The sequence below is a fragment of the Lonchura striata genome, chromosome 1 (assembly GCF_050655825.1).
Source record: "Lonchura striata isolate lonStrDom1 chromosome 1, ASM5065582v1, whole genome shotgun sequence".
NCBI lineage: Eukaryota > Metazoa > Chordata > Aves > Passeriformes > Estrildidae > Lonchura > Lonchura striata.
This window is the reverse complement of record NC_140703.1, coordinates 15,211,072-15,235,143: the sequence shown is the minus strand read 5'-3', so window position 1 is coordinate 15,235,143 and position 24,072 is coordinate 15,211,072. Positions and strand designations below refer to the sequence as shown.

General features: G+C 42.0%; 2 protein-coding genes across 9 annotated transcripts in view; one reads left to right on the top strand and one right to left on the bottom strand.

Annotated features, from left to right (window-relative positions):
* The first annotated feature begins 257 nt into the window (after positions 1 to 257).
* Positions 258 to 18,828, top strand: GPHRB (golgi pH regulator B). 7 transcript variants are annotated; one of them, XM_085559526.1, is made up of 15 exons: positions 258 to 350; positions 1,550 to 1,597; positions 2,779 to 2,838; positions 3,596 to 3,699; positions 5,215 to 5,321; positions 6,119 to 6,220; positions 9,057 to 9,177; positions 9,418 to 9,498; positions 12,630 to 12,739; positions 13,622 to 13,710; positions 14,091 to 14,183; positions 14,525 to 14,620; positions 15,222 to 15,311; positions 15,958 to 16,023; positions 16,167 to 18,828. In XM_085559526.1, exons 3-15 carry the CDS (start codon positions 2,812 to 2,814, stop codon positions 16,371 to 16,373), a joined length of 1,293 nt encoding a protein of 430 aa, XP_085415652.1. In that variant the 5' UTR covers positions 258 to 350; positions 1,550 to 1,597; positions 2,779 to 2,811; the 3' UTR covers positions 16,374 to 18,828. The 7 variants fall into 7 exon arrangements, with proteins under 7 accessions (XP_085415652.1, XP_085415572.1, XP_085415702.1 ...); XM_085559446.1 differs by having other exon boundaries at positions 1,550 to 1,980; XM_085559576.1 differs by lacking the exon at positions 1,550 to 1,597 and adding an exon at positions 799 to 811 and having other exon boundaries at positions 258 to 734.
* PDZK1 (PDZ domain containing 1) overlaps positions 14,854 to 24,072 on the bottom strand; it is a 13,963-nt gene continuing 4,744 nt past the window's right edge. The window contains exons 2-8 of one of the 2 annotated variants that reach the window (XM_085560035.1): positions 23,816 to 24,056; positions 22,687 to 22,823; positions 21,283 to 21,478; positions 20,863 to 21,059; positions 20,168 to 20,362; positions 19,178 to 19,344; positions 14,854 to 18,101 (exon numbers count right to left, since the gene is read on the bottom strand). In XM_085560035.1, coding sequence (XP_085416161.1) covers positions 17,867 to 18,101; positions 19,178 to 19,344; positions 20,168 to 20,362; positions 20,863 to 21,059; positions 21,283 to 21,478; positions 22,687 to 22,823; positions 23,816 to 24,056 — 1,368 coding nt within the window. In that variant the 3' untranslated portion in view covers positions 14,854 to 17,866. Of the gene's footprint in view, positions 18,102 to 19,050; positions 19,345 to 20,167; positions 20,363 to 20,862; positions 21,060 to 21,282; positions 21,479 to 22,686; positions 22,824 to 23,815; positions 24,057 to 24,072 lie in introns of both variants that reach the window. The other variant, XM_085560098.1, reaches the window with a different exon arrangement.

The window sequence follows — 24,072 nt, the reverse complement described above, 5'->3', positions numbered from 1 at the left end:
GGCCGCGCCCGCGCCGTGCCCCCACAGCGGCCGCGCCCGCGCCGTGCCCCCACAGCGGCCGCGCCCGCGCCGTGCCCCCACAGCGGCCCCGCCCCGCTCCCCGCCGGGCCGCCAGGGGGCGTGGCTCCCCTCCGCGGCCCCGCCCCCGCCGGGCCGCCAGGGGGCGTGGCTCCCCTCCCCGGCCCCGCCCCCGCCGGCAGGAGGGCGGGGCGCCGAGCCCGCGGCACGCGCCCGCGCGCCTGCGCGCCGCCGCCGCCGGAGCCGGAAGCGCGGCGGGCGGGCCGGGCCGGGCCGTGCTGGGCGCCGCCATGAGCTTCCTCATCGACTCCAGCATCATGTTCACCTCGCAGGTACCCAGCCCTTCCCCGCCGCTGGGAGCGGGGAGGTCCCGCCGTCACCGGGCTTGCCTGTCCCGGCGCCCTGTGCGGGCTGGCGGAGCGCGGGCGGCGCCGGGGGCGCGCCGACCCTCAGGCGGGGCCGGGCCGGGCCCAGCCGGGCAGCGCCGGGCTCCGCTCCAGTTAAATTCCAGTTCCTCCCGCTGGCACTGGAAGCTCGCCTTGCTGCTCACCTTGCTGCTCTCTGCCCGGTGCTTGGTTTATTTCTGATGTTTCTCAGCAAGGCTGCGGGCAAGCTGGACCTTGATGGCAATACTGACCCTAGACGATTGGAGCAGATGAAAATGCGTTTAAGTGGATCGCAGAGGGATCTGATTTAATCTTTAATCTTCTGAGCTGGTGTGAAAGTATTGTTCTGTAGTGATGAGCTGAGGAAAAGGAACCTTTCCCATTTCAGCAGCAGGTGGTTGTCTTAGGTAAACTTTGATACACAACCCTAATTCCTGACAATTTCAGGACAGCTTTTGGCTGTTTCTTAGAAGAACAATGCCCTCCCATTTGATAATGCTCTGATTTTTGCTTACAACGTGTTTATCACTCTTGGTGGCTTGGAAGTTAGGGTTTGGGTTAGGGTTAGAGCATAGCTTTGGTACTGTTAACAGTTCACCCAGAACAAAAACTCCCACTTTTTTGCTTTGAGTTCTAATTTAGTTAATAGCTTTTCTTTCATTTATGATGACAGCTTTGAAGGCTCTCGTTATCTTTAACACTACCAAGTTATATGTTCGAGTTGCTGCATGTAATTGTCTAATGCTCAAGATTTTGCTAAGTTTACATGTCACATTCACCTGCAGTGTCTCAGAGTGTGAACTTCTACCCAAATGTCTTTCTTTGCTTTTGTATGGTCCCTAACACAAGGGGAGTCTAATCTTTTTGTTTAGTTTTCGGTTATTATTGTACCTACTTATCTCTTCATCTTTTACTTATTTTTGAAGAGTTTGTCTCTACCTTTTTCTTCTTCCTACAGTTAAATGTGGAATTATTTTATGTAGATCTCATTTGCTTATCATACTTATTTAGCTTATGACCCCTAGATAGGAGGCTTATGGAATATCTTTCCTTTTTGCTAGCAGCTACTTTAAAGTCTGAAGTCCTCCTCGAACAAGTTTTGGCAGCTGTTACAAATCACTCATTTGACCTCATTCCTATTTCAGTTGTTCTTTCAAGGCAGCTGTCTTTGATCTTCTTGCCCAGCATTCCAGGTATTCCTTGTCTTTAAATCATGTTAGTGTGTTACCTTTGCTACTGTGGTTACTCCTGATGTGCAGGGAAGTAATGCACAATAATTCCTTTGTTTTTGTCTTTGGATGATTCTCATCTCCATGGCAGGGTGGGCAGAAAGCTCTGGCTTTTTCCATGTGCTCTGAGGAGATAAACTGATTTTATTACGTGATGTCTGACATATACTGAATTTTGTCTTTGCCTTGGACAAAGCTACTTCTGTAAAAAATATTGAGTATTTCCTGAATTCTCTTTTTGCCTGGGTTCTTTTAAATCATTACACTCCCTTTCAGTCTCATGAGGAATAGATGGGACTGCCACAGGAGGCCTGACAACACAGTCCCCTTTTACTCTCTGAAGACAGGTAACTGCAGTTTTGGCCACCTTGTTCAATTTGTGTTTACTTCATTTAAATCATCTGCAAAATAGCTGTGATATTAAGTTGATCCCTTCTGGAGTGTGAAGAAACTTTAACCAATTTTGTAATGTTCTTTTATGTCCACTGAAAAGCGAAGTGTTATTGACTTTTTCTGCTTCACCTGCCTTGTCCTTGTGGCTTCCTGCAGCACCAGACTGTGGTTTGAGGCATTCAGCACTGCCTTTTCCCCACTTTAGAGATCATCCCTGTAGCATCTTTCACCCACAATGTGTTGGTGTCTAACCAGATGTACTGTAAAGACCTCTACAAAATATTCATTGCACTTCTAGTCTACAAGAAACAGCAGATGTTTTTATAACATTTACTCATGCCTAGAAGCTGTGTATGTGGTGGGCATTCAAGTATTTGCTTTCACTCCATTTCTGTATTTCCTGTAAAAAACCCATTGTCTTTAATTCTGTAGATTACAAGAGTGAAATAAGAATCAAGAGTGCAAAGGATTCTGGCAGGCCAGGAACTGAGGAATTCTGAGAGTTTTGGAACATGAAACTCTGTTGTCTTGATGAGATCTTCCTTACTATAGCATTTTGTGTTTGCTACACTTAGATATTTAAAACATTATTTTTTCCATGGTACCTTGGCAGGTGTTAATCTTTTGTGGCTCTTGGGTACTTTGGGTTAGCTCTGTTCCTTCCATTTGTTTAGTTTACAGTCAGCAGTGCAGTGGGTTTGTGTTTGGCGAGTTGCAGGATGCAAATGTTGAGTGCTTCATCTCTCCTGCAGGTGCTGTTCTTTGGATTTGGGTGGCTCTTCTTCATGCGAAAGCTCTTCAAAGATTATGAGGTGAGAAGGAACCTTTCATTACAAGTCTGTGTCGTAAAAAATACTCCCAGTTATAGAAATATTTTAAAAACTGCATTTAGCCTTATTCCTCTCTTTAATCCCTTTTATCTTATCTGCAGTTAACTTTCTTTTTAATTTCCTCTTGTGCTTCTGTTTGAAAGACTCCTAAATGTCTGAAGAAATGGGTTCTTCTGTGGCCACTGACAGTATCTTTTTATTTAACAGTAGCCAGTTTCTACACTGGCTACTGTTAAATAAAAAGAAATATGGTGGAGATGCAGGGGTAATAGGAAACTGAGGGAACTGTGTTGCCTTTTAAAGGTGGGTAAGCCCAGTTTATACAGACTGAAATTTTTGAGACAAAATCAAATCCAGTGAGATGTGTCAATTGCAGCTGAATTCCTTGTGGGGAATAAAAATGCCGTTTTCTTATCCATAGTGGAGTACGAGATTGTAGTCTAGGTTAGAGATGGTTTAAGTGCAAGCCAAATTCAGACCCCAGCAGATTTTCTGATGTGGATTTTGTTTTTAAATCTAAGGTTGATATAAAAGAGCTCTCTTAGTGTGTGAGTTTGCCCTCTGTTTTCCAAGAAGCTTTTGGCTTCCTCCTAAGCAGATAAAGGGCTTGGTGCCTTTAAGCAAGAGACCAAGTTGTGGGCAGTCATGCCTTGTGATTTAGTTTGTTATCTGAGGAAATCAGGATGCCATTCCAGAAATGTAAACGCCTGATGTCTCTGGATTGTTCTCTGCATTGCAGGTACGACAGTATGTGGTCCAGGTGATCTTCTCTGTGACTTTTGCCTTCTCTTGTACCATGTTTGAGCTCATAATCTTTGAGATTTTGGGAGTGCTGAACAGCAGGTGAGTCTGGGAGCCTACTGGGGACTGCCCTGCCTTGTGCTCTGCAGCATCTTCAGTCTAATTTCTGAACTAATGGATTTGTCTTGGATTGGGGAAATCATGGGAGAAAACTGTCAGCAGCTCAAGGAAGATGTTTGTGCAGGAACATTTTTTTATTTGACAGAATATGGGACTAGTAGCCATAAGTTTTAAATTTTCCATGCAATTGCTATTAACAATTGGTCTAGGTCCTTAGGGCAAGGCTTTTGCCTTTGACATTCTCCATTTGTCAAGTTAAAAGAAATTACTTCTTTTATGGAAGTATTGTAACTCTTCAGATCATACTAAGAGCACTTTTCAGATGCTAAAGACTACAGAATCTTTAAGCACTGGTTTTTCTTTGGTGGTCAGAGGAGTGAATAAGATGTGAAGCTAATTTTGGAGTGAAAGGTACGTCTGTAACAATGCAGGATTTGTGAATCAAAGGTGAATCCCCTTTTAACAATAGGGTGAGAACTTTTACATAAAGGGGATGTTAAAAGCTCTTCTTTGGAAGTCAATACGGAAGAGAAGATAGAACAGTAACATGCAGAGGCTAAGTTGGGTTTCTTCTTATTCTATCTCATCATACAAGTATAAGAGAGCAGTCAAAGGGGTTGAAAGGCAAGAAGTACAGAAGTGATGAAAGGTAATGTTAGTTCTGCGTGTTATTAATACATGGGGCTGGTAGCCAGAGAGATCACTGAGGAGAATGCTTTTATAAGCTTCAATAAAGCACTAGACTGAAGTATAGATGAAAATGTTTGCTTCTGAATTAGTTAGGAAAAAGTGACAAGGATCCTTGTAATTTCTTCTTCCCTTAGGATGAAAAGGATATGAGTTAATGTTGGGAATGGGGACATGTATTTTTCTGTTCAAGTAAAGTGAAAGGTCAGTTCAGCCAAGATGAATCTCACCTGCATTTGACTACTCTGATTTGGTCAGAGGAGTATTCATCATGTTAATCTGTATATGTATTTATAAAACCTTGCTTTGCAAAGTCTTGCAGATGAGACAGTTCACTCTGAAGTGGAACATGCTGACTTATCAACATGAAATATTTTTAGTCTTTTCAATAAGAATTGGCTTTTTTTTTGACTCAGCTGTTCATTAGAAAATTAATTACTGCTTATACTTTTTGATTTACTGTTCAACTAGATGAACAGTCAGTCACATGAATCATGCTGCAACTGGCAGTAGTCACCATAGAAAATACAGTACTTGATAAAATACCCAGTGTGGTTTTCTGGATAGTTGTTTAGTTTTAAATACACATTCTTGACCTCTGTGTTTAAAAATAAAACTATATAAAGCCCCAAACCAAACAACTCCCTCTCCTCCACACTAATAAAAAAAAAATCCATAATATTCTATATGCTAAGCCAATATTATTCATTGCTTAATGTAGGTAAAAAGATTTCACTGACATGCAATTTTCTTTGAGAAATTTGTTGTATTATGAACTTGTGCTAAATCAGTATTTTGATTTTATTTCAGCTCTAGATATTTTCATTGGAAGCTGAACCTGTGTGTCATTCTGCTCATCCTAGTTTTCATGGTGCCTTTCTACATTGGTTACTTTGTTGTGAGCAATATCAGATTATGTGAGTACTTGGTTTGTGGCAAGGGAGCTGCTAATTTGACATTAGGGATACAAATGAGAAATAATTCTGGTCTCTGTCCTCGTACCTCCCTCCTTGCCCTGCTTCTGTTCTGGTTAAATACCTTCTCTTTGGACTTTCATACTTTATCATGGACCATTCATTGAACAATCAGGAAATGTTTAACGTGACCCCAGCAAATGCTGCTTTTCTTCACAGGTTTCAACAAAGTTGAGCACTTCAGAGTAATATTACTGGGATTTGTTCCTTTGCTATTTTAAGCTTGCAGCCAAAACTCTGCAACCCTTGGCAGGGCTGTGTTTTTCTGCTAGGGGGCAAAAGAAATGAGGCAGGGAAGCTCAATAAATCACGTCTGAAGCAGTAAAACTCAGTAAATTACTTTTGCTTTTTTTGTTTCTGCTATCTGGATGAGGCCTTTTCCATGGGCTAATGGACACTTAACCCTTGAGCTGTGATGCACATCACACCTTGATGTGTGATACACATCACTCTTTTGTGTGAAGCTTAGGCACGTAGGTTGGGAATATTAAATGTGTAGTTTTGCCATGAAGATGAAATATTTAAGATTCACATTCAAGATCACACAAGAAAGAAGCAGTGAAGTGGTCCCATGTGGACAGTGGAGCCTTGTTTGAGGTGAAGGGGTGTGCTGTCAGGTGACACCTGCTTTGGCCACCAGTTCTCCAAGTAGCATTTAGATCAGTGTAGAAATGTTGCAAGCTCTAAAAAGCCCTAAAGGAAGAGCCTAGTTTAAACACTCCCTTTTTCCTCTCTATTAGTGCACAGACAGAAACTACTTTTTGCATGTGTTGTCTGGTTGACCTTCATGTATTTCTTCTGGAAGTTGGGGGATCCGTTTCCAATCCTCAGCCCAAAACATGGTGAGTTTCATTTTCTTGCTGATTTCTTCCCTCCTGCAAATAGACTTTGTTATTTCACTTTTATTTTGGAGCTATTATTATTCCATCTCTGCAGCTGGGACTGTAGAAAGAAAGTTGTTCCTGGAACCAAGGGTCTGCTCTGCTTTGAAATCTGCAATGTAAAGGTTATCAGACTGATAGAAATGGATGGATACATCTGGATTGTTTTCATTAGTTTTCTTTCAGTACCACAGGAACACTTGAAGGAATTAAGTCCTAACTGATCCTAGACTATGTAAGGACATGGTGTACTTTTGAGAGCACAGAAACTTATCTCTGCAAAAAAAGCTGATCACAATTTTTGTTTACTTACTTCTTTCTACTGTGGAGACGAAACCTAGTTTATTTAAGAAGCAGATCATCAACCTATCCTTCATCTGACTTTTTTTAGTCAGGTTTTTCTTTCTTGTGGCTTAAGTCAGATGAGTTTAGCATAAGTGGCTGTCCAGTTGTGTCCGAAACACAGCAGTGTGCCTAAACTCCAGAGCTGCACAGACTGTAGCCAGCAAGGGGCCTGGCATTTGTGCTGGCTCTGGTACACATTCCTGCTGTGCCTGAGCCCAGAGGCTGTGCAGTTGCACGGGACTGGAGTGTGGGTTGGTAAGTCCTACTGGATGCCAGAGCTGTTTGTGTACAGAAATAGCTTGGGTGTCTCTGTTGTGGTCATGAGTATTTTCATTGTGAAAATACTTGGGCTAGTTTGGGTCCAGCAGAGTTAGCATGTGCCTGGCTGTGCTGAACCCTTGAGACACTTGACTGTGCTGAAGGATTGTAATGCTGTTAGAAACAGACTATTTGTCACTGGTGTTACCTGTGTAACTTACATTGCCCTTCTGTTTTCCCTGCACTGGAAAATTGTTTGGATATTGTTTCCCACAGGTGAAATTCAGTCAGTTTCACAGAAATTGGTGAATATGTCTGTCTGCATGCAAAATGCTCAACTTAGTCTTTCTGTTCTGTGAGAAGCTGCTTGATGCTGTACTCACATGAGAAGTTGAGGGACACCAACTGCTGTAGGGTCTGCTCACCCTTTCGTCTGTGATCCTAAAAGTTTCCTCAGAGAAAATGTATGTCTGTGTTTTGTAATTGTGTAATTTGCCTCTGAAATCCAGCAACTGATGTATAGCACAGATCCCTCTGCAAAGTGTTGCATTGCCAAGAAAAACCTGCATCCAATGTGAGCTGCAGAAGGTGCTTGAGTTGGCAGAGTGCAACAATCCAGTGGAAACTTAGCCATGGGGTTTATCTAATGCTCTTTAGGTCACCAAAAAGTTCTGGGAGGCTATGTAACACCTGCAGATTTCCAGAATGGGTAGTAGGGTGTTTTCTGTTTTAAATTGTACTTTACAGGGTGTGTTACCTCCATTTAAGAGTTCTAGTGCCTTATCCTACCAGGTGTAGACATGAGGGTAGAGCAAAGGACTCTACATGTTTGTTCCCTGCTGTATTGTTTGGGTTCTCCTGTCCTGCATGTACAGACAAGGCTGCTGTGGGCCTCACTGGGGAGTGGTGACCCAGTTCAGGCAGGTGGGGATGGGGATGGTAGTGTCCTGCAGCTGAGAAGTGCACCATTGAGCAAAGGCTGCCTTGAACTTATTTCACAAACCTGAGTTTGGGAGCTTGTAGTAGAAGGAAGGTTATGCTTAATGACACACCAATATTCTAATAAAGCTCCTACCTCTGTCTGAGTTGATGGAACATTAATTCACTTTATGTGTGAGTTTCGTGGGGAAGCATTGCTCCAACCAGTGGAATGTCATGTCATTTTGAAGGCACCTCTCTTTGAAGTGCTGCAGTCTGACAGTGTGTGGGGCAAAAGGCCAGTGTATTGTAGCACATTCTGTAGCTCCTGTAAATCTCTGTGCAGCTGCACATGACTGCGTGTCTCGGTTTCCCTTTGTGAAGTCTTTTTGCCTTGTTTTCATCATTCATTCCACTTCTCTGAAGCATGAAATGTGGTTTGGCGCTCAGCCATCTCAGCTTTGCGATCGTGTAAGCTCTAAATGTGCTGTGTGTGGCAGCTGCTCTATAACCAGCTCCCTAAAAAGTGAGTGGTGTTTACTGCACATGGCACCGTATCCTGGGAAGGCAGGTTGAGGTCTGTGGTAAGAATAAATGCAGTTTCAGTGCTTGGTGATGGTTACAGCACAGGCTTGATGTTCGTGTTGAATTACATGTTTTAGGGTCCACTTGGTGCTCAGGTAGAAGACCTTGTTGGTGGTCACCTCAACAACGTGTTTGTGTCAACCAGATGAACACTCAACAGCCAGGAGCAGCTTAAGCTTCCCAAGCCCACTGTCCTACAAGCACAGCTTGTGCCTGATCTGGAGGGGTCGCTTCCAATGGGATGGGGGTTCAGACATTTTTAGGCCAGTTTGCCAGGACCAACTGGCAAATAATAATAGCAATAATAGCAAAATTTCTGGAAGACACTCCTTTTTAACTGCCTGGTGGATGATCTTTGTTCCCACCTCAGCAAATGGCAAACGTATTTTATTAGTTTGGAACCAAAATATTGATAATTAGTACTCGCTGCATATCTATATATCTGTCTTAAGTTTCTTCATAGCTGGAGTTCCCCATCGCTGTTTCTAACCAGGGTTCGGTGATTTCTGACGGAGACTTCCTACCCCTTTCTTCTCTTAGTCCCTGTCTGTCCTTCCCATTACCTGGGGTCATTGCAGTGGGAAGGCAGTCAGATTAATTAAGCAGCTCTGTGTTATGTTAGGAAGGCATAAAGTGTTGGAGCAGGGTGAAGAGAGCAAGGTTGCTGATGCCATGTTTTTCCCTCCCTCAGGAATCCTATCTATAGAACAGCTCATCAGCCGTGTTGGTGTGATTGGGGTGACACTCATGGCTTTGCTGTCAGGATTTGGGGCTGTCAACTGTCCATACACTTACATGTCCTACTTTCTCAGGTAACTGCAGCCTTGTGAAATACTTGTCCAGCTTTTTGAGATTATTTTTTGCTTTTCCTGTGGCGTTGTTTCAAGTTTTTTGTTACTTTTTTTCTGAATCTAGCTGTTGTCATGTCTGCGTGCTAGAACCATTTCCACTGCTTCTGCATATTCCCTTTATACAGGCTTTTCTTTGCCTCATAGGCATGTGCACATCTCTGAAATGGGGTAGCAAGCCTAATTGGGGTCTTTATTTTGCAGGAATGTAACAGATGCAGATATTTTGGCTCTGGAGCGACGACTCCTTCAGACTATGGACATGATTGTTAGCAAGAAAAAAAGGTGAGAGGACAACAGTAGCATGGAATTATTTATCTCAAGGATTTGCAGTCAGTGTGGTATGAGATGGTTCTTGAAATCTGAATTGGGTTGAGCTGTGTGGTGTTTTGTTCTGGCTTGATAAATGACTGTTTTCAACACTAAGTAGTGCCCTTTGTGGCTACAGTGGCACAGATTAGGCTTCCAACACCATTTGTAGCTCTCTGCTGGCAGCATAACTAATCTGTTGGATGGGCACCTTCCTCTCCTGCGGAGTCACGGAGCCTTAGGCCACTACAGCTGGCTCTTACTCGTGGTTTCAGGACAGAAAGTGGTTTGTACATATGGTGGACCCTGGCCAAAGCTGAAGCAGGGTAGTGAGCTGGTGTGGACACAGCTATATTCTTGCAAACAGCAAGGTTTATGTTGGTTAAGTTTTGCAGAATTGCAAAACATTGCTAATGTGGATATACTATAGTACACCAGTGTGCCATCAGAACTCTGCTGGCATTGGTTTAGCTTATTCCATGTTCCCCAAGCTAAAAAATAACCACCCTACTTTTAGAAACAATGTAGTTTCATTTATACTGAAGATTTTTGTCTGCATATTTCATATCAATATTACATATATCATGTCTTGCCAGTAGTGCAGAATAAATCCAGTTACTGGAGTCACTTCAAAGGTTTGACTGTCTTGACACAACAGTCTCCGAAACTTTACTTTTGATGCCTTAATGTTTCAATGGAACATTTTAACATGTGCAGGGGAGCTTTTAGGTAGCCTAACCTTGCCAAATTTATCACCATGTATATATCTGCTGATGAGTATTAGCTGATGGAAGTGTAGTTAAAGCAAAACCTCCTTCCCCTTTGAAAATGTTAAGCAATGAACAAATTTGTGTTTGTAGTCATGTATGAGATGGTAAGTAGTGAGAGAATTTAATTACTCAGGCTTAATTGATGTAATTGACTGGAAGCACACTCTAAAAGACTGCCTTTGGAGTTAAAAGATACTGTGTAGTGCTTGTAGTGCTGTTTCTGACTGTTTTTTTGTTTCGTACAATGTTTTCGGTTCTTTGGTCCAGGGAGAGTGATGTTGGGGTTAAAGGATGCCAGAGGCTGGTAACTAACTAGCACATTTGTGCCTTCCTTTGGCCAGGAAATCTGGATATGGCAACTTCCCAACTATTATGAAGAGCCCTTTATTAATCACTTGGGAATTATAATGAAACTCATGTATATGTTTAAAAAAAAACAACAAAAAAACCAAAACAGTGTGCAAAACTAAGTAGTCTCAGAACTGTGCAAGAAATAGCAGAAGTTAGATTCTCCTTTTTGCTTTGACAGGGAGCAGTGGGCTTACATGATTGGACTATTTGCTCATGTAAAGCCAAATTCAAAAGGTTAGATATGTATCAGTCCAACTGCAACCGAGTAATTGTTAGAACAAGTGGGAATAGCAGTATTTTCCAGCTCTGGGTAAATGTTGCAGTTCCATAAATGTCACTGATGTGCTTGCTGGCCACCTTCTCAGTACTCCTGATAGTTCAGAACTTAACAGTGAGCACAAGAGTTGCAAGGCAGTAGAACCTAAGGCTTTTGTTTTCTTTGCTGATCCTGACATTTCTTCTCATGCCAACCCTTATTCATGCTGGCTTCCTAGTCAGTAGGAGATAGTTGGTGAAAGTTGTTCTGATGGGTTTTGTACAGGAATCACTTTTCTCTCCTTCCTGAGCACCATCAAATAAAGCCTTTAGGAAACTCACCTTTAAGGCTGTCAGATTCTTTATACTTATTCTTACAGGTGTGACATAACTAATCCTGAGGTTTGAAATGCCAGCATTGTGATTGGCATTGCTTTATTTGTGTCATGTTGGAGTCAGATCAGCTGATGTGACACAAATATCACGGTGGTGTTTGTCTGGGGATCCTTTCTGTGAGGTCTCCAGAACTGTTGCTGTGTGGATATAGAGATCTAGAAAGAGAAGATTTACCTTTGTGTATTTATAGCCTTGTGTTTCACCTGGACTTGGGTGCATTTTTGCTGCAGTGCTGTGGATGATTTAGGATGGACCATGTGAATCTGTGTATTGTGAAGAAAGCAAGGATTAAAAATGCATTTCTTACATTTGGCAGCTATCAGGATTCTGAGATCTCTGTTATTTGTAGTCTGTGGCCATATGTGCTTTTATCTGTATGTAGGGTGCCCCAAGGGTGTTTATTTTGATGATGTGAAAGGAATGATGGAAGGATTTTAAATTTTTTTTTATTGCACTGCTTATCAACATCCTTGAAGAGGGCTCAGTGCCAAATGTAGCAATGCTGGCTGCAGCTACAGCTACAACAAAGGGACTAAATCCCACAGAATCATGGATCGTCCTGAGAACCCTGTGAATAGTTTTCAGCTTAGGAATGGATACCTTGCTCACAAATTTCAGTGGGGAGAAATGTGAGGGAACGAGACCAGAAGCCAGCACTGCTCGAGGGGATTATGCTGTGGTGCGCATGGAAGTGTGAGTGACGATATGCAGCAGCTGTTGGAATTCGCTTCTGGAGTCACATTCAGATCGCCTGAGGCATCCAGTGGTTCAGTCCAAGGATGGATTTGTGTGTTTGTGCTTCATAGCAGCTTGTCATGCAGCCCAGCAGTGGGTGACAGCATACCAGAGAGTGCTCTGCACACCATCCAGAGCTCATAGCTCCATGGAAAAGGCGGATGTGCCGTGATAAAGAAGGGGTGTCCAAGGGGAGGGAGGAGCATGAGAAGTCATCTAATTCCTGAGCTTGAGATAACACAGTCATGTGTTTGAGGAAAGGAAAGCAACTAATCGTATGATTGAGAAATCCATTTGAATTCTGAATTTTTAACTGGGTTTAAATTCCTCTAGGATTGAAACAGGATCCTGAATGGAAGACTTGGGAAGTGTGTCATTGAATCTCACTTGATTAGATCTGGGCTCTACTCCAGACCCAATTAGGATAATTTTATGTAGTGGGATTGGTGTTTAGGGGAAGGAAAAAAGGCCATCTCTTTTTGGTGAATTTAGTTTAACAGCATCTTCTAAGAAACTGGTGGATTCTTTTTTCTTTTTTCTTGTTTTGATTTTTCATAAAAATATTATATTCCTAAGGACTTGCATTTTCTATTCTTTCAGGATAGCAGTGGCTCACAGGACAATGTTCCAGAGAGGAGAAGTGCATAACAGACCCACTGGCTTCTGGGGAATGATAAAAAGTGTTACAACATCTGTTCCTGGCAGTGAAAGTATCCTTCATCTGCATGCTGGCACCTGCCTTGGGAGGTGGATCCAGCTTTCTTTGTTTTGAGAGGTAGAGTGTTAGTTGGGACAGTCACAAAACATTTGTGTTTCAATACATTTCAAGCCTAATGTCTCTGGGAAGTTTGTTCTCTGGCACTGTCTGACCTTTTGCCCCGGCCTTGGGCACAGTTTCACTGTGACACAGGCAGAGGTTTTATGTTTCTGCCCTGCTCTATAGATGCTCTGTTGCATCACCATGGGTGAGGTGTACAGCAGATCAGGGGAGACTTGATGTGCACACTTACCACAGAATCATAGAATAGTTTGGGTTAGAAGGGACCTTAAAGATCATCCAGTTCCCTGTAGAAGGAATCTCTTGGGAATGACAAGGGTCTGTACTTCTCTATCAGAGTTGCTTACCAACCACGACACACACTAGCTGCTAAAATCAGAATTTGGCTATTTGACAGACTCTTCATAGTAATCACTAATCTCAGCAGTTTCGTTTATGAAGATGATCTGAGATGACATATTGTGAGATGCACTTCAGTGGCAAGGGACACTGGTCAAAGTGGAGCAGCAGTTTTTGAGAGCTCTGGTTCTATTCTGTGATGTGTTTCCCAGGCAAAGAAATAAAGAGTTTGTTGCATGACTGCCTAAATACTGTGTCCTGCCTACCTCCTTAAACTGGAGTAGTGTGCATCAAGTTCATCCTTGAGATTTCTTGGTTGCTGTTTTAATGAGGAGCATGAAGACTGAATGACAAAGCTGATCTGGATCTAGAGGAAACCAAACCATTAGATGTGGTCCTTGAGCCGAAGGTAGGGAATGTTTTCTTAATTAAGAATTCATTATGTGTTGTAGCCTTGACTATGTTGGTTTGCCAGATCTGTCCCTTATCCAGCAAGAAGTGGATGCCCTGGAAGAATTGAGTCGTCAGCTTTTCCTGGAAACTGCTGACTTGCATGCAACAAAGGTACACAGTAAATAACTGCCCAGATGAGTGTTGGGAGGTCAGAGTTGTTTGAAAGAGTACATGTGTTATGAGAGATTGAAACCTGTTCAATAGGTAAATGATGAAATGTTGTAATGCAGTGGAGTGAGGATCTGTTCCTTTAACTTTGGGGCTAGATGACAGTTCAGATCCATCCTTTAGTCTTCTCCATGGCCCTATAACTATTTAGAAGCTTATGAATTAACACTTAAGAGTTCAGAAACATTTTAATTAAAAGATGTAGAAAGATAGGGCTGTGTTTGCTACTCTTCGTGCTCCATTACAATTTTATGTTATGGGTGATTGTGAAAATGACATGTTTTTTTATGTTCTACTCCCTATCTCTTATTTTGTATTTCCAGGAGAGAATAGAGTATTCCAAAACTTTTCAGGGAAAATACTTTAACTTTTTGGGCTATTTTTTCTCCATCTACTGTGTCTGGAAAATCTTCATGGTATGTAAATTTTTTATCTCATTTTTTGTGGATGTATGCAAATATACCCTGCATAGATCATGCTACACATGCAGTTCATTAAGTAATGCTCTAGTTTCTTTAAATCCAGAAAATCTGAAAGAAACTGGCCCTTGGTTGGAAAAAAGCTCTGGATGTGGCTTTTTATATACAGCATTACTCCAGTAATTCTTACATGGATGTGTTTGTGCTGCCTTCAGCAATCTGACCACCCCCTGCCCTTTTCATGGTGGTACAATAGAAGAGTCGTGCATGAGCCCCACCTGTGAGAGTGAGAAATGCTTTTGCCTTTTTGCTTGAATGTAAATCCATCTCTCTTGCAGGCAACCATCAATATTGTATTTGACCGTGTGGGGAAGACTGATCCAGTCACAAGAGGAATTGAGATCACTGTAAATTACCTGGGAATCCAGTTTGATGTGAGCCTTTATTAATTCTTGCAGTCTTTTCAGCAGTTCATATCTTATCTAAATAAAATCATCCTGCTGCTAGGGAGAAAATGATAGACCCTGAGAATGTGGCTTTGGCTTTTAACTTATTGAGGAGGAAAGAAAAATGCACCATGAATGTTGCTTTCACAATGATTTTGTGCTGGGATGGGGATGTGGTCTTGCCAGAGAGGCAGTGATGTTTTTGTTGTTGTTGTTTTTGGTTTGTTTTTTGTTTTTATTTTTGTGTTTGTTTTGGAGAAATAGAAGCACTTTAGACAATCCACTTAGATTAATACATTCAGCTCCAGAGTATTTTTGATTTTTTATGTGAATAGGTGGTCTGTCATTTACACAATCTGTGAAAATGGGGGGTTTTGTGATTGGTATAAACTAAATCTCCTTCTCTTGTGTTTGGAGTAAACACTTGCTAATACATTTGTGGAAATGTCTGTTATATAAACCTTGTATACAATAGATACCTACCTGTACAATTAGCAGAGACAAAGACCCTGAAGCATTGGCAGCTATACAATGTGGTGTAAATGAAGTTAATGTTGAAGTTTTAACTCTTTTCTTCTTGTTGTTACAGGTCAAATTCTGGTCTCAGCACATTTCCTTTATTCTTGTTGGAATAATCATTGTTACCTCTATTAGAGGGTTGTTAATCACACTTACAAAGGTAAGAACCAGGACTCTTAAGTGGTTTTACATAGAGAAATTAATTATCAGATCTTTACCTTTTGATGGAACAAGTACTGTATAAACTGTCAATATGTATTTATGTTTGTATTTATGTTTAGGTATCTAAATATAAATTCTTGCAGAGGGAGGAAGGTAGGAAGAATACCTTTTGCAGGATATTTCCCCAGTCTGTCAGGAAGGGATCTAGGTGTTAAATAAGTGGTAAATATAAGCAAGGGTTCAAAATGCTGTGGTAGCCAAGGCTTATTAGTAAGGTTGATGAGATGGTAATTAAAAGCATTTGCTTTACTTAATTTAAGCTGCTGGTAGGACTGAAAGGCATTAACAGACATGTGACTCATTGACTTGATCTGGTCTTTGGTACCTATGCTTAAACTTCTCTGTATTGTTTTGTGATTTTTAACACAAGGTGCAGCTGGCTGGGGAAGATTGTTGCAGACTAGGGCTTATGAAAGTTTGAGGTTTAAGAAAGTAGTTTACAGGTAGCCCTTTAGAATGTATGGTTTTGATAGGGTATTTTGAAATGCCAGGTATTGAATGGTATCTTCCTTTAATGCTGTCCTAAGGGAGGTCAGACTTACCTAACTGCTTGTTTCCAATGGTTTTGGGTTTTTTTTCCCTAGTTCTTCTATGCCATTTCCAGCAGCAAGTCCTCCAATGTTATTGTTCTGCTGTTAGCCCAGATAATGGTAAGTATGGAGAGCCGTGGGCATGCCCGTGTGCGTTTCTGCATGCATACCTTGTGTGTGTTTAAACACATGACAGATCTTTGTGTGCTGCCCTGTCAGCCACAGAGCTGAGGTGAGGCAGTAACTGCTGTTTTACCTTCCAGGGAATGTACTTTGTGTCGTCAGTGCTCCTGATCCGCATGAGCATGCCTCCGGAATACCGCACCATTATTACTGAGGTCCTGGGAGAGCTCCAGTTCAACTTCTACCACCGTTGGTTTGATGTGATATTCCTAGTTAGTGCCCTGTCCAGTATCCTCTTTCTCTACTTAGCACACAAACAAGCCCCAGAAAAGCATATGGCCCTCTGAGGCAGAATGGCAGCCATGCACTGCTCTCTGTCCTGTCAGCTGCACTGCTGCAATTCCTGTGGATTGCAGAACTTGGAGAGACGGGACTGCTCTGTGTGTTTGGCAGTGTAACTGCAAACCTTGGAGAGACAGGACTACTCTGTGTGTTCTGGCTCCTTGAACTTCCACATGTGTCATCATCAAGCTCTGAGGCTCGTTTTGTTTGTTTAGCTGGAAGGGATGGGGATGTGTGTGTTAAAGTTGAAACAGTTAATTGCCAAGCAATAAAAGCAATCCTGGACACACCACTATGCAGGGGCGTCAGAGCTTGTGTGGTAGGCTGGCTGAGGGAACACCTCCTACTGTTGGAACACCATCTTCACAGAAGGCACCAAGAAATGCGATTTTTCTTTTGAAAATCAACTTATAATTGGGATTTGGAGGACAGCAATTCTGGAATTGAATGTTTGAGTCTGTGGAATTAAATAAGTGTTTGTAATATGCGAGTATTACTGTTGTTTTTTGTCAGTCCCAAAGATTTGGCTGGATTTGAGCCAGAAGGTGGTTGGGATTTGCTGTCCAGCAGGAGTGGAGTGGAGAGAGCTCCATTTCTGTATGTGGTGTATGCTAGAGTGTATCACTAGTACCTACTATCCTTAGGAACTGGAGATTTGCTTTCTGTTACTGAATGTAAACTTTCTTTTCTCTCTCTGCATAAGTGAAACTGAAGTTTTGGGTTCCTCTTTGGAAGAATTCAGTGTTGAGTTGAAGACCATGCCTTGTTTACATTGTATGTTAGGAATTTTACTCTTGTGACTTAAACTTCTAGGTTCCCATGGCCACTCTGAGGCTTTGTTTTATAATTGTTCTGGAACATAAATTGTAGCTGGTGAGAGTAAGGCTTGGAGTGGGGAAAATAACCACTCTAAAGAATTTATTTCTGTATTGTCTTAGGTGTACAGCAAGGAAGCAAAGTGCACAGCAGCAGTATTGCAGAACAATTTATGTCACATTCAGGACGGCATGGTGGTGACTTGGGGTTAGACTGAATTACATACACTGTTCTAATCCACAGCTGTATGCAGAGCATACAAAATAGTGATTAAACATCTTGAGTTGTGAATTACAAAGTTAGCTTAATGTTGGAAGGAAGTTTCTGCAATGTTAGCAGGAAAAAGGATCATAATGCACAGAGTACCCTGGGCTTATGCCATTTCAAAGCATCTGCACCACCGCTGTAAGCAGAGATGCCACCAAGATTGAGGTGATGGACTTGGATTAGGGGGAGAGCTGTCTTTCCTGGGACATGGGCAGAAATCAATTGCTCTTAATAAAGAGCTTATCCATAACAGCCTGAGATGCTTACGAATCTATAAAACATTTCCAGCTTCTGCTGCAGAACACTTAATTATAAAGTTGCAGTTCTTTAAGCCTTTTCAGAAGTGAGTGATGGGAGTGCCCATTTCACAAGGCAGAAAGTGTGCCAGTGGAGCAGAGTTCTAAATGGATGCAAGTTACACTGAAGTGTTTATTGCAGCAAGGGTTTGCAGTCCTTTACGGTTCTGGTACTCCTTAGAGCAACCAAGTTCTGAGAGGTGGAATAGCAAAGATGAACTGAAAACAATATTTGGCAGGTTTCTTTTTTGTTGTTCTTGGCATAGTTTTGTCTCTTCATAACTTTGTGTCATTGCTGTTGTCACTGTCAGCTCTTGTGGAGGCAGCTGATTGGGAGGAGGAGGATGAGTTTGCCTGCAGAGGAGTAACAAAGATGTGATTTTTTTTCAGTTTGTAAACATGTTTGATAGTCTGCACTGTTGCAGACTCCTGTTTTCATCTGCACTAATCACGCACTTGTTTAGATGGCAGAAGGAATCAACAAATACCATTTTTGTCGTTAAAGGGTTTTTAGGTTAAGTACATTTTGAGAGAAATTTGTTCAAAAGAGGGTTTCTATTGTTGAATTCCCATAGCTGCTCAATTTGAACTCAAAAGTAGTGCTAACTTCTGCAAAATGCAGCTTGGGGACTAAGACATTCTTGGAAAAACTTGCAGACAAGGCTAATGAAAAATAAATGGGAAACACTATTGGTCTTACCTTGTCTGTCTCTTTTGCATGATCAGAAAATAAGCATTTTAATATTTAAGGTTGACCACAGAGGGTTAAAAGTGTTTCAAGAATTAACACCTTGCTTTTCTGACTTTAGTCATGCTTTGGATTCTTTCTAGTGACATGAAGTGAGTAAAATAATTTCAAAACGGCACATTGCGTAGAAAATGTCATCATAACCTATCACTTGCTGTTCCTTCTCCAAAGTGATCAATTTTGAAATATTTCATGTGGTTTTCACAAACATTGTTTATGTTTTTTGTGTATTTAAGCACTTTCCCCTCCACTTCCACAATTGTATTGCCCGTTTCCCATCATTGGGATTACTGTATTTGAATTATCTTGTTCCATAAAATCTCTTATATGTGAGTTCTTTGTGTGATTTTTTACTATTGCATTAAAGATACTCACCTGTATTGTGTGGGGGAAAAAAGAGTTGTGATAATTAACAGCTTTCCTTTTAATAACTTGGAAAAATCCATGCTCAAGTTAACAATCCTAGCTCTGGAAAACTTACTACCTGAAAAAAAAAAGTGTTTTTTCTGTCCCATGTGTGATCCCTCAGCATCTGCCTAATGCAGGATTACTCACCCTTTCCCTCGGCTCAGGTGAGCTCCTCTCTGGCTCTGGTGGATGATTTTCTGTGTGAGCAGCAGGCTCAGGAGTGTCTGAATCTGCCATGGAGGCTGTGATGGGAATGTTTTGGCCTTGGAAGTACCTGTAAGCATCTCTGCTGCATACCAGCAGTGTCAGTCTGTCCCCAGTGCTTTGGATCCTTGCCACCACTTTGTCATAGGATTCGTTGGTCACATTCACTCCGTTCACCTCCACCAGGAAGTCGTTGTTTTCCACACCTGCTCTGCCAGCTGGTCCCTGGCTTTGTACCTGCAGAGGGGAGTTCAAAGCATCTTGGCATAAAGCTTGGAAAGATGCTTGAACAGCTGGGGGGGAGCTGTGTTACTGCTTTCCCTGGAGAATGGTGAAAGAAGCGTGGGGAAGGGGAGATTTGTTGAGCAGGAAGGAATTGGGATGGGCAGTGGGCCCAGATGTAACAGAGCCCATCAATTTGAAATTTTAAAACGTTTCTTTATCTTGATAGACTTACATTATGGGAATGTGGCATGGCAGAACCATGAAGACAGGTAGAAAAAGTGTTTTCTAACTATTTGGAGGTCTCTGTCCAATAACTTCAGTGTTTAGTACTATTTGGAGGTCTCTGTCCAATAACTTAAATGTTTAGTACAATTCACAGATCCCTTAGTAATGAGTGGAACCCCTTATCTCAAGAAAGCTGAAGTTACAGATGTAATTTGGGACAGGAGGAGTTTGACTTTTACCAGCTGTGGAATTCACAGAATGTGGGTAGAAGTAGGGCAAAGGTGTCTCTTCTATCATTAAGCTGTTCTACAGTAAAAACCAATTCTGTCTAAAATAATTTTAGTGGGCCAGACTCATGAATAAAAGCAAAAATTATGCAAAAGCTGACTAATCCCTCTAGATTTCTAAAAAGAAGGAGTGTTTTCTGGTGCTCATTTTTTATCTTGGGTCAACAGTTTTAGTCTGACTTAAACAATTCTAGCTCTGATCTGAGAACACTGGAAAGGAGACTTCTGTGGCTTTTCTTGCATTTGTTTGCAGGATATGGAGGGGAGGAAGCTGCCCAACAGACTACTTGAGCTTCTCCTTGCTCCTCATTCTTCATTAGTACCTCAGTGATGAACAATCCAGGTTTGTTCTTGATCATGTTTAAACTGAAGCCAAATCCATTAGGTCCTTTCACCATCTTGCAGATCCTTGGCTTGTGGTTCACTTTCTGTTCAGTGTGCAACTGCACTCTTTCCTCCATTTTAGCTGGGGTTGAATCCTGAGCTTTGTAGTAGTATGAGAAAGGGGAAATTTGAGCCTGAAAGAAGTGAAAAAATGACATTAAACCAAAAATTTCTGTTGTGAAATTTATTTCTGGCTCTCATGCTCAACATATTTTGTTTGAAACTTTGTTAACAACTCAGACTTTAGCTGCAGTGAAGAATTCTTCCCTATTCTGAGTGGAAATTTGCAGTGTTGATTTATGTGAGAAGGGAACAATCATTTATGATTGTTATTCATAAATGGTTACACAGTCATGTAGCTCTGAATTTGATGTCTTAACAGCAGACCTTAACCTTTCTTGTGATGTATTTGAATTGTGATGTATTTGTGATGTATTAGAATTGTTCCAATAGTGTCTATAAACATCAGGAAGAGTCCAAAGATTTTGGTGTTCAGTGACTGTTTCAGTGTAAGTGGAGGTGCTGGAATGCAGGTGTCTCTTAGATGTTTCCTGCTAGTTGAAAGTGTCAGAGCAGATTGGCTGTTTCATTGTGATAAATTATCAGTTCCTAGCAGTAGTTTGCATTTTCTTACCAGCTTGTACATGCTGTCGGTTTCCTTATCCACCACCAACAGGGAGGTTCTTTCCTCAGACTGCTTAATTTTCCCCACTACGCTTTCATGATCCAGCCCATCCACTCGCTCGCCATTGACAGCCACTAAGATGTCATTGTCCTTTAGACCTGCCACGGCTGCTGGGCTTCCAGAATTCACATCTTTGATTACATGGTCTGAGATAAGAAGGGGAGAAAGATTGCTGTGAAGGTAGAGCTTGGTGAGTTTTAAAAACATTAAAAAGCATGGCAAATGTAAATGGTCAGAATTGCTCTTCAGGCTGAGGCTGTTTTTCTTGAAGATGACCAGTAAGAAACCAAAGAGAATGAGGCTGCAAACATCATCTAGGAATAAATGGTACAGCAAATGTCATGGTCTGTGTGTTAACTTGGATCTTACCACCAGTATTTTGTTCCATCCGTAGATAAAATCCATACCCGTTTTTTCCTTTCTGGATCTCAATAAGTCGTGGTTTGAGGGGAAGCAACCTTAGGCTGGCTCTCTCTTTGCTCAGTGCCATCCTCTGGCTTGTGAAATAGCGGTCTGTTTCTTCATTTGAAAGTAGAAACATAACATGATTTTCAGACTTCTTTACCTGTGACAGCACATGTACAGTCTCAGATGTCACCCCTTCAACAGCACATGGGAATTGGGGATATTTGGTAACTGGTGCACTGATATATAGTGGAGTCTGGGTGCTGTTAGTCCACACCATGCTACTATAAATTGATTTTTCGTTTCCTGTCAGATACGTGGACCATGACAAAATCAAGGGCATGTAATGAATGAGAAAATTTTCCATATTTCATACTGTGTTCCTGACCTGTAGGGAATTACCTGTGGAGGGCCATAGGGGTGGCATACAGTGCTGTAGAATCCAGGGAGCCTGAGTAGATGGTGTTTGGCTATTCTAGGTGTGAAACTCTGTGATACAGACTTATCTATACCACTGCTTTAGATTACAGTGACGGGAGTTTCAAGTTTCTGTCACTCATGATCCTCTTCTGTCTCCCTGTATTACTGATTCTGAGGTGAGATTTTTTTTTTTTTTCCCTGTCTGTTCAACCTCTCCAAGTCTTTCTCTTAGTCCTTTCTATTCTAATGGGTGCTCTTTTTACTCATCTTAACCAGTGTCACTCTGCTGGTGGTGTTGCAGTAGCTCAAAGCAACACAGGTGTGTATGATTCCATAGTTAGCTGTGTGCACTGAATGCTGCTGGAATGCTGGAGTCTCATGGCTCTCTGAAATCTCTTCAGCTCCAGCTGTGTTTTAGCAGTGCCAACAGCGGAAAGCTGGAAGCCTCATTAGCAATGTTCTTTGCAGCCAATTAGTGAAATTACTTGCACAGTAAATTTCCTGAGTTTTGGACTTCTTCACAGGAGAAAGGGGACTACTGTCTAAAATCATGAAATCTTCCCTGCTCCATGCTGACTGTCATCAGAGGCTTCCCTCTTCCTGCCCTGGAAACTACATTGGATGACTTGCCCTCCTGCCATTAGCAGCATTTCCAGGACTTCTGTTCAAATGAATTCAAATGAATTGATTTAATAGGGTTCCTGGCAGCAGTATACTTGTGTTATTTAAAGTTCTTTGGCCTGTCTTGATGGCCATGTTCATTGAGAGGCAGTTCAAGAGGCCGCTTGATAACACAGCCAGCACAGAGGGCTACACTGGTGTGCTGGTGGTGCATGAACAGCAGCTCCCAAGATTTACTGTGAAGTGCTTAAATCAGCCAGCCTGGCCTCCTCAGTAACCCTGATAGGTTGCTGTAAAAGTAGGCCAGAACAGAAGATAAATCAATACCTTTTCCACCACTTCCTCATGGGTGTCATTTTCCACATTTTTCCCATTGATTTCAATCAGGCGATCGTTATTTTGGACACCAGCCTTTGCAGCTGCTCCTTGTGATGAAAGCTCTACTATGAACAACCCCTTCTGTCCTAAAATAAATGAAAACTCATTACACAGGGCAAGTCACTGCAATAGGCCTGAATATAGTGGTTAAGGAAACTCAGCACTGATGTCCTCGGAGATTCTTGGTCTCTGCTTGCACACATATTACAGGAGCACCACAAACCTTCCACACAGACACTCCTCTGTCTCTTACTCTGGCCTGGAAAAATCCCTTCAGTGGTAGAGGGAGATATTCGTTCACTATCTGCAGCTCAAAATGGTTTTTCTTTCCCTACTAGGGGTGAAAAAGGGCTGATTAACATAGTTGAAAGGGATTTGCATCCTGCTCCCTCCCATCCTCCACTTCCCCCATTATTTTGAAGAGAGAAGCTGCTTTTACTGTTGTATTATGCGTTTCATAACTTCCTGTGTTTGGAAGCCTTCTATGTTTGGTCTCTCAATTATATTGGATTCCAAAATAGCCTTTAGAGGGCTCTTTAGAGGTGGTGCTTTCCAGAAGACCTCCCTCTTCCGTTGACTGGCCTTGGAAAAAAAGGCATATATGGAAAAGGTTCAAAATCCTTTTCTTTCTAGATAAATTAACTTACAAATCAGGGAAAGTATTTCTTACAGCTGTCTAGAATCTCATGTGCTGATTCCTGAGGTGATTTTGAGGAATGGAACAGGACTTAACATAGCACATTGAGTGTGTATCTAGTTTGGTTTTGTTAAGTGGGCTTAAATAACAAGCAGAAAATAGCTTATTATTTTTCTCTCTCTCTTTTTTTTTTTTTTTAATCTGTTTTCCACCCCATGAGAAGCATGGTCCTCAGGAAACCTTGTGCTGCATATGCTGTACAGAAGTGTTCTGGAGATAAATCTGAACTCATCGTGCTACTCCTCACTTTCTTTCTGTTAGAAAGAACAGTTTGTGTCTCCGCACTAGCCCCCACATATTAACTGTGGTTGCCTCTGTCCCTGCAGCCAAATATATACATATTTATATTTTATCTCCAGTTTCTTCTCTCCAGGCTCTCACCTTCTATGCTTTTCAGGGAGAAGCCGTAGCCTGTCTCCTCCTTCACCAGGTAGCAGAGCCGGGGCTGTGGAGCTGCAGTGGCCATGGATGGTGGGCACTGCTGCTCCTGCTGCTGTCCTGTGGATGCTTTTTGACCCAGCTCTTCCAAGTTCACTCCCTCCTTTTGTGCCTTTTCATAGGATGCGTCATCCAGAACAAGGAGCACAACGGAATTCCCGCTGTTTCTGACCATCTCCACCACCTGTAATGGACAAGGG

Bases quoted from the DNA above. Each gene is read 5' to 3' on its own strand.
- GPHRB (XM_021541351.4), top strand. From the start codon at position 309: ATGAGCTTCCTCATCGACTCCAGCATCATGTTCACCTCGCAG. The intron at 351-2,778 runs GTACCCAGCCCT...TCTCTCCTGCAG, and splicing joins GCATCATGTTCACCTCGCAG to GTGCTGTTCTTTGGATTTGG. The intron at 14,621-15,221 runs GTGAGCCTTTAT...TTGTTGTTACAG, and splicing joins ACCTGGGAATCCAGTTTGAT to GTCAAATTCTGGTCTCAGCA.